General features: G+C 43.9%; 1 protein-coding gene across 4 annotated transcripts in view; it reads left to right on the top strand.

The window, feature by feature from the left end:
• The window catches only part of npr3 (natriuretic peptide receptor 3), a 153,188-nt gene that overhangs the window by 100,658 nt on the left and 34,133 nt on the right, over positions 1-18,397 (top strand). For all 4 annotated transcript variants that reach the window (XM_072497154.1, XM_072497155.1, XM_072497153.1 and 1 more), the window contains exon 4: positions 17,831-17,966. In XM_072497154.1, the coding sequence (XP_072353255.1) occupies positions 17,831-17,966 (136 nt within the window). The remainder of the gene's footprint in view (positions 1-17,830; positions 17,967-18,397) is intronic.

Here is an 18,397-nt window from a genome sequence, read left to right as displayed (position 1 = left end):
CAGCATGGTCGGCACGGGCTTGGAGGGCCGAAGGGCCTGTTCCTGTGCTGTACATTTCTTTGTTCTTTGTTCTTTGTAAAGCTGAAATTTCTGCTTGAATGTCCGCCAGTTGGCACTGAGATTGCTGGAGGTCCTGAGGTGGTGAGGAGCCTGAATCTTTTCCATTGTGCCAGTATACTTTCGCTGGTCGTCACGGATGTCGCTGAGTTGAACTAACTAGATTGAACAGAATCCTGGTATCATGTTGTGTTATGTAATTTGGAATAACACAAGCTGCCACTTGATGCAGTTTTGAGTAAAAGATGCTCCAGACTTTGAAGTGTGTTCAATGTGTTTTATTGAACAATTAGCATAGTTCTCAATGAGTTCGACTCTGCTAATCTAAATGTAGTAACTCAGTCTAACTGAACCAGCCTTGCTCTCAGCCATGTGCTGGGGTGTGATGCTGAGGATACACCCTGTCTCACTCTGTAGATGTTGGTCTGTGGAAAGAGGTGGGGTGTGAGTGCCTCATCCCTTTTATAGTGAGATACCACCCCTGAGTGTCCTGACAGCTCATTAGTCGTGTCCTATTCTATGTGTTCATTAGCTGCATGTTTGCATATCATGACACTGGCAATGCCAGGGTACAAGGTTGGCAGTGCCAAGCTGGTATTTTTTGTGTGCGCATGATTGGGCTGTTGCTGCCCGCCGAGGGGGGTGGGGGGATCCTTCCATGTTGCGTTCGGGCTGGGAGGGAGGTTGGGGATTCATCCCGGAGAACGGGATGGCATTGAGAAATGGCGAACCGATCTCTTGCTACAACGGGAAGCTCCGACGGGCTATGTGCAGATTCGGCCTTGCATTCCCCGTTTAGGCCCCTTGTTCAAAGCGAGTTGCGTTTAATAGCCATGTGTTTCTCGGTACTGTGAGCGCTGGGAAACACGCAGCTAAATGCGCTCGCTCGGGGACTTTGTTCCGTTTTGGGAAGATTGCGCCCTAGAATTCAATGAGCACAGATATATCAGAGGGTTGTGGAGATAAATTACATAGATCAAGAGGAGCAAAGATTTGGTGGAATTTGAAAACAAGGATGGGAATTTTAAAATCGAGATGTTGTTGACAGCCCAAGATCACAGGAGTGATAGGTGAACAGGATATGGCACAAGTTCAGACTTGGGCAACAGAGTTTTGAATGACCTCAAGTTTATGTAGGGTAGAATTTGGGACCCAACTTTGTCTTGTGTTGATGGAAAAGAAGTGCAGTTTTTTAAACAGATTGCACCTGCATACATTGCTCTATATTGATTTAGATGTTGAGGGTCTATCTACTCGTCTCTGGTCCTGAGTACATTGATCATTGCAGAATATATGACATGCTTACTACATGTCACTGTCCCTACCAAAATGTGGACAAAACAGTGCCATTATTTGGTCACACTTGTTTACAGATTAATGTGGAAAATAAAAGTTCATGGTACAGGCAAGCACGGATAGAAGTTTGGCTGGCTACAGGAAGCAGAGAATAGTCATAAATGTGTCTTTTTCAGGTCGGGAAGATGTAATGAATGGTGTGCCAGTGGGATTAGTGCTGGTATCTCAGCTGTTCACAGTTTATACAAATGACTTGGATGTGGGATTGAAGGGATATTTGCCACATTTGCTGATGACACAAAGATAGGTAGGAAAGTAAGTTGTGAAGAAGACAGAAAGAGGCCACAAAAAGATATAGATTGGTTAAGTGAGTTGGCAAAGATCTGGCAAATAGAGTATAATGTGGGGAAATATGAAATTGTCCATTTTGACAGGAAGAATAAAAATAATCATATTGTCTCAATGGCGAGAGATTGCAGAGCGATCCAGATGTCCTTGTGCGTAAATCAGAAAGGGCTAGTGTGCAGGTACAGCAAGTAATTAGAAAAGCTAATAGAATGTTATCATTTATTGTGAAGGGAATTGAATACAAAAGTGAGACCACATCTGGTGTACTGTGTACAGTATTGATCACCTTATTTCAGAAAGGATGTAAATGCATTAGAAATAATTCAGAGAAGGTTTACCAGACTAATACCTGGAATGGGTGGGTTGTCATATGAGGAAAGATTGGATAGGCTAGGCTTGTATCCACTGCAGTTTAGAAGAGTAAAAGGCGACTTGATTGAAACATAAGATTCTGAGGGATCTTGACAGGGGGGATGTGGACAGAATATTTCCTCTTGTGGGAGAAACTAGAACTAGGGGGTCGCTGTTTAAAAATATAGGGTCGCCCATTTAAAATGGAGATGAGGTGAATTTGTTTCTTTCAGATGGTCGTGAGCCTTTGAAACTCTCTTCCTGAAAAGATGACAGAAGCAGAGTCTTTGAACATTTTGAAAGTAGAGGTGGATAGTTTCTTGAAAAGCAAGGGAGTGATAGATTATCAGGGATATGTGGGATACAGATTTGAGGCTATTATCAATTCAGATATAATCTTATTAAATGACGGAGCAGGCTCGAGCGGCTCAACGGTCTACTTCGGCTCATTGTTCCTGCATTCATAGCAATATATTGAGAAAAAAACCACCTGGGATGATATATTTAATTTCAATTGCCTTTATTTTCTATTTAGACATTTAGTCTGGTGGGCGATGGCAAAAGCTGTTATAAATGACCATTTGTAAAGTTTCCTCAGTTTCCATAAATGGTTTGATTAAAGCATGACATGAGATTGGAAGAAACATGTGAAAATCCTGGACCAATTAAATTATAATCTGTCCATAAGATGTTAACATATCATTTTCCAATATATTTGTTAAGATGCACTTCTGACAAGAAACCATATTTAGATGAAGATTGTATCTGGGTAGACTTTCTACATGTCTTCTTCTTCTTGGGCAGTCCTTCAGCGTCAAAACTGATTAGCTTCTACTCCGGGGAGGTGGCATCTGCAGTGGCTGAATAGTTCAATCCTGGATCCACAGACACTGCCACAAGTTTGGCAGGTGGTGTTTGATGAGGTGGTGAGTGGGAAGCTCTGGATTCTGCGCTCTCCTTCCACTATTCACACTTGGCCTACGCGTGCTTCACCCTATGGTGCTCAACGTGATTGGCGCTCCCACAGATGACTTTTCCCATTTGGGCATTCTTAGGCAAGTGATTCCCACGTGTAGATGGGGATGTTGTATTTATTTAGGGCAGCTTTCAGAGTGTCCTTGTGACATTTCCTCTGCCCTCCTAGCGATCATTTGCCATTGCGGATCTCAGAGAAGAGCACTTGTTTTGAGAGTCTTGTGTCAGGCAAGCGGGCAGTGCGGCCCACCATCGCAGCTGGTCGAGCATGACCAGTGCCTCGATACTGGGGATATTGATCTGGGATTATCCTCTCAGTGGATTTGCAGGATTTTGCAGAGGCAACATTGATGATATCCCACCAGGGATTTGAGGTGTCTGCTGTACATTGTCCATGTTTCTGATGCATACAGGAGGGCGGGGACCACAGCTGCTCTGTCAACCACGAGCTTGGTGCTGGGTTGAGGTCTCGATCTTCAAACACTCTGTGTGGGATTCTCCGTCCCGCCAGTCGGCCAATGAGATTTCCCAATGTGGGTAGCCCCACATCGGCGGCAAGTCCCCAGACATGGGTGCATTGCCAGCATAATGGAGAATCCCAACAGTGGAGAATCCAGCCCCCGATTCCTCTGGCGTCCAAAGACTTGCACTGGCGCACTGGAGTCGATGTTGGATTTTGACATTAATGTCAGCTCGCACCGAGTGGAGGCTCCTATGGTATGGGAAATGATCCACATTGTATAAGAGCTCACTGTGGATCTTCATGTTTGGGGGCAGTTTTGTGTGACAGGACCGGGTTGGTAGAGAACCTTTGTTTCCCGGATATTTAGTCTGAAGCCCATTCTTTCATATGCCTCGGTGAATGCATCGACGATAGTTTGTAGCTCAGCCTCTGAATGCGCCCACACACAGGTGTTGTTTGGGTACTGCAGCGCGATGAAAAAGATTGGGGTGGTCCCACTTGTCCGATAGGTTAGCTCCACTCCAGAGGAGAGCTTCAGGGTGGTGGGGTGGAATGGTGCTGCGAGGAAGATGGAAAGAGCATTGGTGCAATACGCAGCCCTGTTTTTCCACATGGAATGGTGTACGTGAGTAGCATGACTCACAACTTGCACATGGATCCCCTGGCCAAAGTTTGGAGGGATAATGCACAACTGACCTGATATTAATGGAGTGCTTGGAGTCAGGGCCGTAACAGTCCATACTGGATATCCAATACAGGAGAACATTTAGGAAAAGAAATATTGGCAAGTGGTTCATTGAACCATTTTAACTTCCTGCCCAACTGGTCCCTTTGTCATTCCCTTTTCATCCCTGTGTCCAGGTTACTGGGTGCCAAAGAGTCTGGAACTGATGATGGCTTAAGCTATGTAAAGCTTTCCCTGCTCCCTCTGATACCTTAGATCGTTTTTGGACAGAAGCTCTGCCTGCCCCGTGAAGGCCCTGTTAGGCTGTGGCTTCAGAACCCTAATAAACTTTGTCTCATCAGGTCTCCTGCATCTGATTCCTATCTGGCATCCACCATTCACTTTAAAGATTGTCATGCTTTGAATCTTTAAGATTATTGGACAATGTTTTGGTACTTACTTAGTTCAAAGGTTCTTGAATCATAATTGTCAATCATAATTGTCTCTGAGGTCAGCAACACAATAGTAGAGTTGAGTATACAGCATTTCAATGGGTGTTAACCTATCATCAAGGCACTTGGTAATAAAATTAGATTTATTGTCACGTGTACCGTGGCACAGTGAAAAGTATTTTTCTGCATACATTCCAGGCAGATCGTTCCATACATGAAAGAAACAGGACATACGATAAATACACGAGGTAAATACATAGACATCGGGTGAAGCACATGGAATATAGTGCTAACAACAGTAGAGAAGATGCTTAGAGTGATCAGTTCAGTACATAAGACGGTCATTCAGGAGTTTGGTAACAGCTGCAAAGAAACTGTTTTACAATCGGTTAATTCGCATTCTCAGGCTTTTGTACCTTCTGCCTGATAGAAGAGGTTGGAAGAGAGAATAGCCCAGGTGGGAGGTGTCTTTGATTATGCTGCCCGCTTACCCAAGGCAGCGGGAGGTGTAGGCAGAGTCAATGGATGGGAGACAGGTTTGTGTGATGGACTGGGCTGCATTCCATCAGTTCCTCAGTTACCTGAGGATGTATAGGCGCTGTTGTACTTTCTTGGTCATAGCATTGACGTGGATGGATCAGGACAGATTGTTGGTAATGTGTACACCTAAGAATTTGAAGCTGTCAACCATCTCCACCTCGGCACCATTGATGAAGACAGGGGTGTGTATGACACTTTGTTTCCTGAAGTCGATGACCAGCTCCTCAGTTTTTCTGACATTGAGGGAGAGATTGTTGTCATTGCACCATGCCATTAGGTTCTCTATCTCCCTCCTGTACTCTGACTCATTGTTGTTTGAGATCCAACCCACTATGATCGTGCCATCAGCAAACTTGTAGATGGAGTTGGAGCCAAACTTTGCCTCACAGTGTGTATGAGACCCCGGTGTCATGGAGGAGGTGTTGTTGTTTATCCTTACTGATTGTGGTCTATGGGTCAGGAAGGCGAGGATCCAGTTGCAGAGGGAGGAGCCAAGTCCTAGGTTTTGGAGTTTTAGGCTGGGTTTATGGTGTTGAAGGCGGAGCTGTAATCAATGAATAGGAGCCTGAGAAGGAGTCCTTGTTGTCGAGATGCTCCAGCGATGAGTGTAGAGCCAGGGAGATAGTGTCTGCTGTGGACCGATTGTTTGATCCGTATTATTGCAGTGTAAGTGGTTCCTTTGAGCCAGAATTCATTATTCTCTGTTCACTAAATTTGAAAGTGACTTCTCCAAATCAAGTTAACCAGTGGAATCAGCACCAAAGTCTGACAGACATATTCAGACACAATCTGCTTGTTCACAACTATTAATACTTATAAGCAAGACATACTACAGTTCCATTCTAACAGCACTCACGTGTTCTATCATTATTGCAGCAGCACTAAATGTATTGACTATTACCATTAGCTACCAGTCATTTTATGCCTAGTTTTGAAATTAAAACGATTGCAATTTTAATGTCCAGGTGCTAGCTGAGCATTCTAGTTTCAATTGTATCATGCAAATGTGCAGCTGAACCAATCATTGAATTTACAGTGCAGAAGGAGGCCATTCGGCCCATCAAGTCTGCATCAGCCCTTGGAAAGAGCACCCTACTTAAGCACACGCCTCCACCCTATCCCCGTAACCCACTAACCCCACCTAACCTTTTTGGACACTAAGGGAAATTTATCATGGCCAAACCACATAACCTGCACATCTTTGGACTGTGAGAAGAAACTGGGTCACCCGGAGGAAACCTACGCAGACACAGGGAGAGAATGTGCAGACTTCGCACAGCCAGTGACCCAAGCTGGGAATCGAACCTGGGACCCTGGAGCTGTGAAGCAATTGTGCTAGCCACTGTGCAACCATGTGCTACCGTGCTGCCCTTAAAGCTGTTTAGGTGAAAGGACATTTATTTTAGTTTTTAAAGAAGACTTTAATGGGGTCAGGGGTAGACGCCTTGTGGCCTGCTACTCGCCCATTATTGCTTTCCCCCCCACCTACCCACCAAGTCATCCACTGACCTCTCAGCAGGCTCGTCCTGACAGCCAGCTCCAAGCAGAAGCCGCAGACTTTCCTTCATCATCAATTGCAGAGCTACATCTGAGTGCCCATTTGATGTCAACTGTTCATTGATCAAATTCAACTGAGGCCCACCTTGGTGCCCCTTTTTGGGCCGAAGCTGAAATTCCTTCCTCCTATGTATTATCAGAATTTGGAATGCTAATTTTCAATTGCTACCCAAGTTGCGAAATCAGATATAAATTAGACCTCAGAAGGACAAACGAAATTTACATCTCAGCTAAACTTCTCTCAAGCTGACTGTCATAAAGCAACATTGGTTCTGAAGGCTTAGCTTCAGGAGTGGTCCCTGACTGATTTTTGCTCAGCCTGTCATTAATTGAATAGAATGTGGTGTTGAGGAGAAACTAAGTGAGAAGAGTTGTATTTGCGCAAGGCTGTGGGGTACAAATTTGTGTTAGGCAGTGGTGGAAAACAGGTAATATCAGATCGACCACTCCCTGCAATGGATTGACTATAATATCAGGCATGGTGTATAACTAGGGGCCAATCCAATCTGACCCATTATGCACAATTGCCCAAGATGAATTTATGCCTACCTATCATTCCAATGCACATTGATACATTTTTCTTTTTATTTGATAAACACTTGTCAAAAGTAAAACAATGTTGTAGAAATTAGACGTTATGTATTTTTCTCTGTTCGATAATACTACAGAGGCCTCAGGTTTGAATTTGGCATCAAAATTGCACAATTGTGGAGACCATGTTAAAGGAATGTGTGCAATGTCTTTGTGGACATTAGACATAATTGCTAAGACCCAGACTTATTGTACAGTGGCTTCCATGCTGGCCATTCTTTTATGCGATTTGCAATTAGAATTGGCATTACAAGCAGCCGGGGAATTAAAAGTATTCAATTAATTTCCAAGAATGAGAGACTTGCTTCTTAAAACAGAATGCATTCTCTCAGGCAATATTATTATAAAAACATTGGAAGACAGCCTGACTTCACCAATTAAAAAAAGCAAACTGCTTCAATACCATTCAAATAATTCTTAGATTCTTTGTTACTCTGAATTTTCAGACTGTGTTCAGTGGTACCTTTTCAACAATTTACTAGTCCTCCCGGGTGTTGCACTGGTATTTCAGGTATCACTCACACAGTTTTGCTTTCATTTGTTTTTCAGCTATGCTTTCACTGAGGACTGACCGTAGTTCTCCAATTAACACATTCTGCTCTCTTACATTTATTCCACCATTAGCATTTATTTTATCCTTAATGCCACCATTAACACTCCCTTTGTCTTGTGTCCATGGCAACTTTGCCAATCTCTCCTTAGCTTCAACCTCTCCCTGTCCTTCTATTCTGCCCCACTTCTTCCACCTCACTCTCCAACAATATAATTTATTACATTTCTATCCCTCTTCACTTCTGTAGAAGAGTCAGACTGGACTTGAAACATTGATTCTGTTTCTCTCTCCACAGATGCTGCCAGACCTGTTGAGTTTATCCAGCGTTTTCTGTTTTTATCCCAATTTATAATCGTATGTTGGACAAGTCTGAGCTTTTTCTTTGCCATAACTATCCAATTATCACACCAATGACTCTTGGTGCGAGGAAAAATAAATCCTTTTAATTGTCCAAACATTTATTAACTTTGAACATTTTCTCCCTCGATCTACTCCCACAATTTAATTAAACGTAATATTTTGAGTTAATGTTTTCTATAACCTTAATGGTCTTGCATACTTCCACATAATCATCTCTCAGGCATCTACTTTGCGGACTGAAAAGCCTGGGCTTTGCTCACCTTTTCTTTTCACTCAGACCCCTAGGGGTCAGCCTTGCGACTTTCTCCACAAAGTCTCCAGTAATGGGTAGGAACATCGGAACAGGAGACGACCATCAGCCACTCATACCTGTTCTGCCATTCACCTGAATTATGGTTGATTTGCACCTAAGATACTTTCTTTGATACAACGTGTACCCAACAAAAATTTCCATCTTAAACATTTCAATTAATCCAGCATCCACTGCCTTGTGACAGAACAAGCTACAGATCTTCATTGCTCTTGGTGTGAGAGAGTGTTTCCTGATTGCACTCCTCTCTCTAACTAAATATGTCTTGCACTGGCGCCCTTGCCAGAATAAATAGTGTATATCAATTCCCTTTTAAAGGCAGTAAATTAGATCACTCCTCAACCATGTAAACTCAAGGGAATACATGCAAACTTTATCCAACTTGCCCTCATAATATAACCCCATTGGACGTGGTATCATTCTCGTGAATTTGCGCTGTACTCTTTCCAAGTCTAATATATATTTCCTGAGGTTCTGTGCCTAAAACTGAACACAGTTATCCAGATGCAGTCTAAGACTGCACAGTGAAAGCACCATTCCTCACTTTTGAGTTGAATCCCTCTTCAGCTAAAGAGCAAGATTTCACTACCCTTATTTATTACCTCTTGCACCTTGGTGAACCAAGTTGGATACAACATTTCAAGGAAAAATCTGATGCAAGTGCTGCAAAGATTGACCATTTACATCCTTTGATAAATATTCTACTGCTTTGGCTAGATAATTCAGCATTCCATTCACTGTTAAAACATGTTTAGCCTTGATCTCTGCAACCTTCACCCCTCGCTATTTCAACACCGTCATGGAGTATAAATTTTCTTTCCTACATAGGAACTAGAAGCAGGCCTTTCAGCCCAAGAGCCTGCTTTGGCATTCAACTAGATCATGACCGATTTAGATTTTTTTGATTTAGATTTATTGTCACATGTACTGAGGTACAGTGAAAGTATTGGTCTATGTACAATCCAGGCAGATCGCTCCATGCATGAAAAAAACTCAGGACATACGATAAATCCACAATGTAAATACATAGAAATCGACATTGAGTGACCGGTTTCTACCTCAAAGCCATTTTCCTGCATCATCTCCATATCCCTTGATATCTTTAATATCTTGAAATCAATTACTCTCTGCCTCGATTATACTCAATGACTGAGCATCCACTACCCTCTGACATAGAAAACACCAAAGATTCACTACGTCTGTGTGAAGAAATTCCTCATCTCTGTCCTAAATGACCTACCTCGTATTCTGAGACTGTGTGCCCTGGTTCTTGACCCTCCTGGGCAGGGGAAGCATCGATCCCTATGAGAATTTTGTATGCTCTAATAAGATCACCTATCATTCTTTTAAATGTTGGAAAATATAGGCCCAATCTCATCAATCTCTCCTCATAGGACAATCCCGCCACCCCAGGCACCAGTCTGATGAACCTTCATTGCATTCCCTCTATGGCAAGTATATCCTTAGGGAAGGAGAACAAAACTATCCACAATTCTCTAGGTGAGTTCCCACCAAGAGTCTATACAATTACAGCAGGACGTCTTTACTCCTGTACTCAAATCATCCTACAATAAACGAGTAGACCATTTGCCTTCTTAATTGCTTGCTTCACCTGCATGCTAACATTCAGTGACTTGTGAACAAAGACACCTTGGTCCCTTTGGACATCAACACTTCCCAAACTCTCACCATTTAAGAAATATTCTCCATTTATGTTTTTCCTACCAAAGTGCATAACATCACATTTTTCCACATATTCCATCTGCCATGTTCTTGCCCACTCACTTAGCCTGTCCAAATCCCCTCGAAGCCTCTTTGAATCCTCCTCACAACTCACATTTCCACCTGGGTGTATTATCAGCAAACATGGAAATATTACATTTATGCCTACATCTAAATAATTGATATAGATTGTGGATATCTGGGGCCTAAGCGCTGATCCTTGCAGTACCCCACTAATCACACCCTGCCAGCTTGAGAATGTCCTTTTTATTACTACTCTCTGTTTTTCTGTCCATTACCCAATTCTGAATTCATGCCAGCATATTACCCCCAATCCCACGTGCCCTAAGTTTGATTACTGACCGCCTGTGTGAGATCTTATCGAAAGACTTCGGAAATCCAAATATACTACATCCACTGGTTCTGCTTATCTATTCTGTTAGTTATATCCTCAAAGAACTCTTAACAGTTTTGTCAAACATGATTTCACTTCCACATATCCATTATTGTTTGTTATATATATAAATGATATAGACGAGAACATGGCGGGAGCGAGAAGTAAGTTTGTAGACGACAGCAAGATTGGTAAGGTGGTTAAGAGTGAAGAAGAGGGTTATGGGTTACAGGAAGATATAGATGGGTTGGTCTGAGAAGTGGAAAATGGTATTTAACCTTGGTAAGTGCGAGGTGATGTACTTTGGAAGAAGAATAGGACAAGTGAGTATATAATGAATGCCGGGACACAAGGAAGCTCAGAGGAACAGATGGATACAAGAGGTACTTGTTCAAAGATCCCTGAAGGCGGCAGAGCAGATGAATAGGGGAGCTAAGAAGGCATATGGGACATTTGCCTTCATCACTGGTGGCATAGAATATAAGAAAAAGGAGGTTATGTTGGAGCTGTACTGAATGTTGGTTAGGCCACAGCTGGAGTACTGTGTGCAGTTCTGGTCACCTCACTATAGGAAGGAGGTGATTGCACTGGAGAGGGTACAGAGGAGATTCACCAGGATGTTGCCTGGAATGGAGCACCTGAGCTATAAGGACTGTCCGGATAGACTTGTATTGTTTTCTTTAGAGCAGAGAAGGGTGAGGGGGGATATGATTGAGGTGTAGAAAATTATGAGGGGTTTGGACAGGGTAAATAGGAAGAACCTGTTCCCCATGATTGAGGGGACTTAGTTTAAGGGTGAGGGCCAGGAGATTCTGAGGGGATTGGAGAAAAAAAAATTGACTCAGAGGATGGTGAGAATCTGGAATGCAGTGCCTGGGAAGGTAATGGAGGCTGGAAACCTGACAACCTTTAAAAAGCACTTGGATGGGCATTTGAAATATCATCACATTCAAGGGTATGGGGCAAGTGGTGGTAAATGGGATTAGCGTGAGATTAGGGGTGGTTATTATTGGTGCAGACTCGATTGGATACAGCATTTTCTGCTGTACGACTCTGTAACTCTATGTCAACTCTGCCCAATCCTACCCTTATTTCTAAGTGTCCAGTTATGATAGATTATAATAGATTCTAGCAATTTCTCTACCACTGATGCCATCTAACAGATTTGTAGTTTTCCATTTTCTCTCTCCCTCCTTTCTTAAATAATCCCATTTTGGGCCTGTACAGTGAGGTATTTTTCGGTGCCTGCCTTGCCAAGAAAGACACCATCATTTAATGGGACTCTGCTGTTTTCTTTGGCCTCAGCTCAAAACCCAATGCTGAGGCCGCAGTTAACTTTATTTTTAAATATTGCCCTGATCTTTTGACCCCCCTCAGCATTCCCACCGAGGCTGAAAGACCACTCCCCCCACTGCACCCAATTTACCTCTTGGGAGTTCTCGAGCATCCCCCCTCACCCCACCTATTAAGAGCAAGGCGTCCCCGGGCCCCATCCCTGGCATGGGCAACCTGCACCTGGGCACCTTGGAACTGTCAGCCTGGCACTGCCCTGCTAGCCTGGCAGTGCCACCTGGCACCCTGGCAGTGCAAGAGAGGCCTCTCACGAGATTAATCGGCCTTGTTGCATCACCAAGCCGGGTGTGACAGGGCCATTACATTGGCGCTCACTATCTCAATAGCCAACTCTTTCAACATCCAGGCTTTATAAGTATTTTCCTTTAGATGTGCACTTTCAATCCTAGGGCATATTAGTCTATGGACCAAGTGCTGGAAAATGAGATTATAATGGTTATGTGGTTGTTTTTGACCAGCGCAGATGTGATGGGCTGAAGGGCCTTTTCTGTGCTGTATGATTCCAGGAATTTGTCCTCCACAACATTAGTGCTAATTATGTTTACCCAGTCTGTCTGTGGATTATAGTCTCCCATGATTACTGAATTTCCCTTGTTACAGGCCCCTCCAATTTCCTGATTTATACCATTCCCTGCATTACCTCTAGACAACTACCAATGGTGACCGCTAGACAACTACCAATGTTAATGCCCCTTGCTGGTTCGTAGCTTCACCTAAACTTTACATTTTTATCTTGATCTTCTGATCTAAGATCCTTTCTCCCTCATGTACTGATCTCATTTATTAACAGCGCCACCCTACCTCCTTTCCCTTTTTGCCTATCCTTCATACATGTTGAATACCCTTGAACATTCAGTCCTCAACCTTGGTCACCCTGCAGCCATGTCTCCATAATGGCAATGTGACCATATCTGTTCACTTCCATTTGGACCATCAATTCATTTACTTTCTTGAGAATGCTGTCTGTAATCAGACAGAGTGGCTTTAATTCCGTCTTATTATTTTCACAACCATCTCTCCTTAACTGCTGATGCGTCAAGATACAACGTAAACACTATTGTAAATAATGTAAAATAGCACTGGAACCTCAGTAACGGAAATGGTGACAGTGTGGGGCTCATGTTTTGATGTTTGTCTTTGTGTTAACTATTATTACCGTTGTTCTTGTATGGTTCTTTGTCTGCAAAGCTCTTTTTCTGTAGTAAACTCAAATGCTATGAAAATATTTTTTTTTTAAAGTTTGTGTGCTCTGCCACACACAAATTATCAATTCCCTCATTTCTATCTTGTTCTCTTGCCTCCTCCTCTCTCATTAATTTGTCACACTTTCCTTCTCTTGATCTCTTGCCCCCACTATTTATTTTAAAACCCTTTCTGCCACCTTAAATAACTATGCAAGAGTTAACACTTCTGTGTTAAATTTCATTTGTCTATTTACATATTTTGTCTTGACTCATTCTGTAATTCTTCGCTGTCTCAGTGACTCCACTAAGTAAATTAAAAATGAAACAAGTAGTCCCATTGAGGTTTGAATAAACAGTTTTTAAAAAAGGGCTTTGATGCTTGAAAGAAAATCTTCAAAGTGTGGAGTCCTCTGATGGTCACATTTTATAAGATCAAGTATACAATGAAAGACTAAAAGACTGAGAAAAGATACTTATTGATCTTGTTCAAATAGTCCAAGCGGGCAGCACTATAATATAGTGGTTAGCACTATGGCTTCACAGCGCCAGGGTCCAAGGTTCGATTCCCGGCTTGGGTCACTGTGCGGAGTCTGCACGTTCTCCCAGTGTCTGCGTGGGTTTCCTCCAGGTGCTCCGGTTTCCTCCCACAAGTCCCGAAAGACGTGCTATTAGGTAATTTGGACATTCTGAATTCTCCCTTTGTGTACCTGAACAGGCGCCGGAATGTGACGACTAGGGGCTTTTCACAGTAACTTCATTGTAGTATTAATGTAAGCTTACTTTTAGGAGCTGGTTTAGCACAGTGGATTAAATAGCTGGCTTGTAATGCAGAACAAGGCAGCAGCATGGGTTCAATTCGTGTACCGGCCTCCCCGAACAGGCGTCGGAATATGGCGACTAGGGGTTTTCACAGTAATTTCATTGAAGCCTACTTGTGACAATAAGCAATTATTATTGTAACAATGAAGAATATTATTATTATTCTGTTAAAAGATCGTTTACATTTTAAGAATAGATGATTGGATGGGATGTATCATTATGATAACATATTCTTAACATTAGAAACTTATCTAAATCTCATATCATAGCTGATTATATGATATACTGATGTGAGACATACATCAGGAAATTATCAGTGCTGCTCTAATGCAGATTCGTAGCATTCCCATGTCAGATGTTTCTCTGTGTTACTTTCATACAGTAATTAACTCATTTAAAGGGGAGGATCAGGATTTCTATCTTACAGTTGAAATTCAGAAACCTTTTAACTTGGTTGCAAATCATTCAGATGGGTGTTGAGGTGGGTGTCAAACCATCCTAATGTTGGCAGCGTGAGGCCTGGGAGAGTTTGGGGGAGATTTTTCTTCTAACTTGCTTGGTGGGAAAGTAAGCAGATCAGTTGCTTCTTTCACATGTGGCCTGATGTTGATTTCCATTGACTTCAGATTGGTGCTACACGAGTGACCAATCATGTCATGTCACTTTCCAATCATATGTCATGATTAGTCTTTAACTCCTGTACACCCCAGTCAACTTGCTGTCAAAAAGTGGCACTGAGGTGGAAACACAGGGCAGGGCTCTCCGATTGCCAATGGCAAAATTGCGTTCGGTGATTGGCTGGAGAATCCGTTTTTATGGCGAAATCGGGGGCGGCGCCAATTTTCGGAGGTTGCGCCCCTCAAAAATGGCTGAGTATGCCGCACGTCGTTGGGACGGCCTCAGGACGTCACGTGAGGCCCACCCCCGATCCTTCTTCCCCGATGGGCCAACTTCCCGACGGCATCGTCGCGTGTGCTCACATTTTTTAGGGACCTCGCTTGGCGGCTGTGGACTGTGTCCAGCGCCGACACAGCCGGGGAGGGGGGGGGGTGCAGCTGGCTGGGGGGCTTCAGCGGGGGCTGGGGGACTGGTGGGTTCAGGGTGGCGAGAGGAGTTCATAGATCATAGAATTTACAGTGCAGAAGGAGGTCATTCGGCCCATCGAGTCTGCACCGGCTCTTTGAAAGAGCACCCTACCCAAGCCCACACCTCCACCCTATCCCCATAACCCAGTAACCCCACCCAACACTGAGGGCAATTTTGCATGGTCAATCCACCTAACCTGCACATCTTTGGACTGTGGGAGGAAACCGGAGCACCCGGAGGAAACCCACGCACACACGGGAAGAACGTGCAGACTCTGCACAGACAGTGACCCAAGCCGGGAATCGAACCTGGGACCCTGGAGCTGTGAAGCAATTGTGCTAACCACCATGCTACCGTGCTGCCCCGTTACAGGGGGGCACTATCTGGCAGGCCGGGTCCACACGCAGCCGGCGCCATGTTGTACGGCACGGTCGCCACCGTGCGCATCCGTGGCCACGGACCCGCCCATTCTCCGTCCGTATCTGCAGGGGAAGCTTTACGTGGAGCGGCGCCCCCCACTGGGCAGAGCATCAGTGTGGGGGCGCCGACGTTTTGGTTGTAAGACCAGACACTTCCTCTGGACATAGCCTCAAGATCGGAGAATCCAGCTCACAATGTCTGGGAGCAGGAGATCACTACTGGTGTCTGAAGGAATGCCACTTTGCAGTAAGAGAGGGGTTTGAGGTCCTTGTGATCAGGGTAAGGGAAGAAACCTGGGGCCCAGGAGACCTAAACTTCCCTTATGGGGGCGACAGAGGAAAGTATTGTCTTTACATTGAGGATACCCTCCATTCTGTTTTGTGGCACCACCACTGTGCTAACTGAGATAGATTTTGAACAGATCAGCAACTCAAACTGGGGCATCCATGAGGCACCACCAGCAGCAGCAGGATTGTATACAACCACAATCTGTATCCTCATGGCCTAGCATATCCCCCACTCTGCCATTACCATCAAACCACGGGCATTAGCCCTGGTTCAATGGAGAATGCAGGCAGGTAAACTAAGATTAGCATCAGGCATACCTATCAATAAGGTGTCAACCTGGTGAAGCTGCATCGCAGGACTACTTGCCTGCCAAATGGCAGAAGCAGCTTGTAAATGACAAAAGTTAAATGATCCCACAGCCAACAATTAGATCTAAGCTCTGCAGCCCTGCCATAAATAGTCATGAATGGTGGTGGACAATTACATAAATAACTGGAAAAGGAAGCTCCACAAATATCCCCATCCTTAATGATTGGGGAGGCCAACATTTAAGTGCAAAAGCAAGGCAGAATCATTTGCAGCCACATTCAGCCAGATGATCCAACTCGGCCTCCTTCAAAAGCCCCCAGCATCACATATGCCAGTCTTACGACAATTCAATTCACTGCACGTGACAAAAAGAGACTGCTGAAGGCACTGGATACTACAAAGGCTATGGGGCCCCGACAATATTCTGGTAATAGTACTGAAGACATGAGCCCAGAACCAGTGCATATAATAATAAGAATAATCTTTATTATTGTCACAAGTAGGCTTACATTAACACTGCAATGAAGTCACTGTGAAAATGCAAATAATACATTACCCATTTGGAGTGCGATTGATGAACTGAGTATTTTTTTACAATCTTATATCCTTCCCCTGTTTACTGATAGAACCTCAATTCTGCAGCAAGCTAGTTCTATCCATTTGGCTATCTTTCAGGATATGCCTTGTTAAAGCACTTCCTCAGGGAGTAGAATAGAGTATGGTCTTAAAGGGAAAGGCCTAGCTAACAGATTCATCTCAACTACAAGCAATCTTTCCAAGTCAACACTTTTACTCCTGTTAACAAGATGTAAACGCTCTCTGACTTATTGAATTATACTAACTTGGGAAGAAATTGGTCTTCATAATGTTTGATGTCTGGACAGAAAGTGGTTAATTTCATGGTGCAGCCTCCTATGTTCTTCCTCCACCGCCAAATCCCCCCCCCCCCCCCCCCACCAACCCCCTGACCCTACCTTCCTGGAAATGTGCCAGTCGCAGAGTTAATGACCAGTGTCTTCTTAGTGCTTGTGTTGGTCACCTGAAAGTAAGGCTACTTGGATAGGGCCTAACACCTATTTTAGGACCTCTTACCCAAGTTCAACATCAACTGCCACAGATGCTCCACTCACTTTCTCTACACTGTCTATAGTGGCCGTATTCATCGACATGTTAAACATTCCTATCCGCTGATGAACAGGCAAATTTGTTCTGACTCCATAATGCTACATCAAGTCCATGCATAGCCCATTATCATTGGCCCCACCCCTCCTGACTCAACCCAAGGATCTAACTGTGGACATGCCCAATATTCGAGTTGGCTAATTTGAACAAAACTCCGACCAATGAGTTGAATCATGATGATTAATTGCTGTATACAGTTCATCAGTATTATATCAATGATGTATGTCCCAGTGTCCAACAAGCTTCAGACCTTCATCTTTGGACAAGTATTGCAGAAACACCACAGCAGTTTCCTCCCACAGTCCAAGGGTGCAGGTTAGGTGGATTGGCCATGCTAAATTGCCCCTTAGTGTCCAAAAGGTTAGGTGGGGTTACGGGGATAGGGTGGAGGCGGGGGCTTAAGTAGGGTGCTCTTTCCAAGGGCCGGGGCAGACTTGAAGTGCCAAATGGCTTCCTTCTGCACTGTAGGGATTCTATGACAATCTATATCAGACTTTCAGTACCACCCACTTCATTTTGGAAACTAATGAGCACAAACTGGTTGTGTGTTTTGCAGGTAAACATGTTTGTTGAGGGGTTTCATGATGCCATTCTGCTGTATGCAAAAGCACTCCAAGAAGTCCTGAAACAAGGATACAGCAAAACCAATGGATCAAAAATTGTACAGAAGATGTGGAATACAACTTTTGAAGGTAATGAAATATCCAATTATAAGGACTTACTTGCATCTCAACATACTATTGCATTCTGTTTAAAAAAGAATCTCTCAATATTTATCAAAACCATTTCATAATCTGACGAAGTGAGATAGAATCATAGAAGTCACAGTGCAGAAGGAGGCCATTTGGCACATCGAGTCGGCATCGGCCCTTGGAAGGAGCATCCTACTTACACCCACACCCTACCCCCATAACTCCAACCTTTTGGACATGAAGGGGCAATTTAGCATGGCCAATCCACCTAACCTGCACATATTTGGACTGTGGGATGAAACCGGAGCACCTGGAAGAAACCCACGCAGACACAGGGAGAAAGTGCAAACTCCACACAGTCACCCGAGCTGAAATTGAACCCGGGATCCTGGCACTGTGAGTCAGTAGTGCTAATCAGTGTGCCACTGTGA

This window comes from Scyliorhinus torazame, chromosome 3, assembly GCF_047496885.1.
Source record: "Scyliorhinus torazame isolate Kashiwa2021f chromosome 3, sScyTor2.1, whole genome shotgun sequence".
Lineage (NCBI taxonomy): Eukaryota > Metazoa > Chordata > Chondrichthyes > Carcharhiniformes > Scyliorhinidae > Scyliorhinus > Scyliorhinus torazame.
The sequence above is the reverse complement of the archived record's forward strand: the minus strand, read 5'-3'. Positions and strand labels throughout refer to the sequence as shown.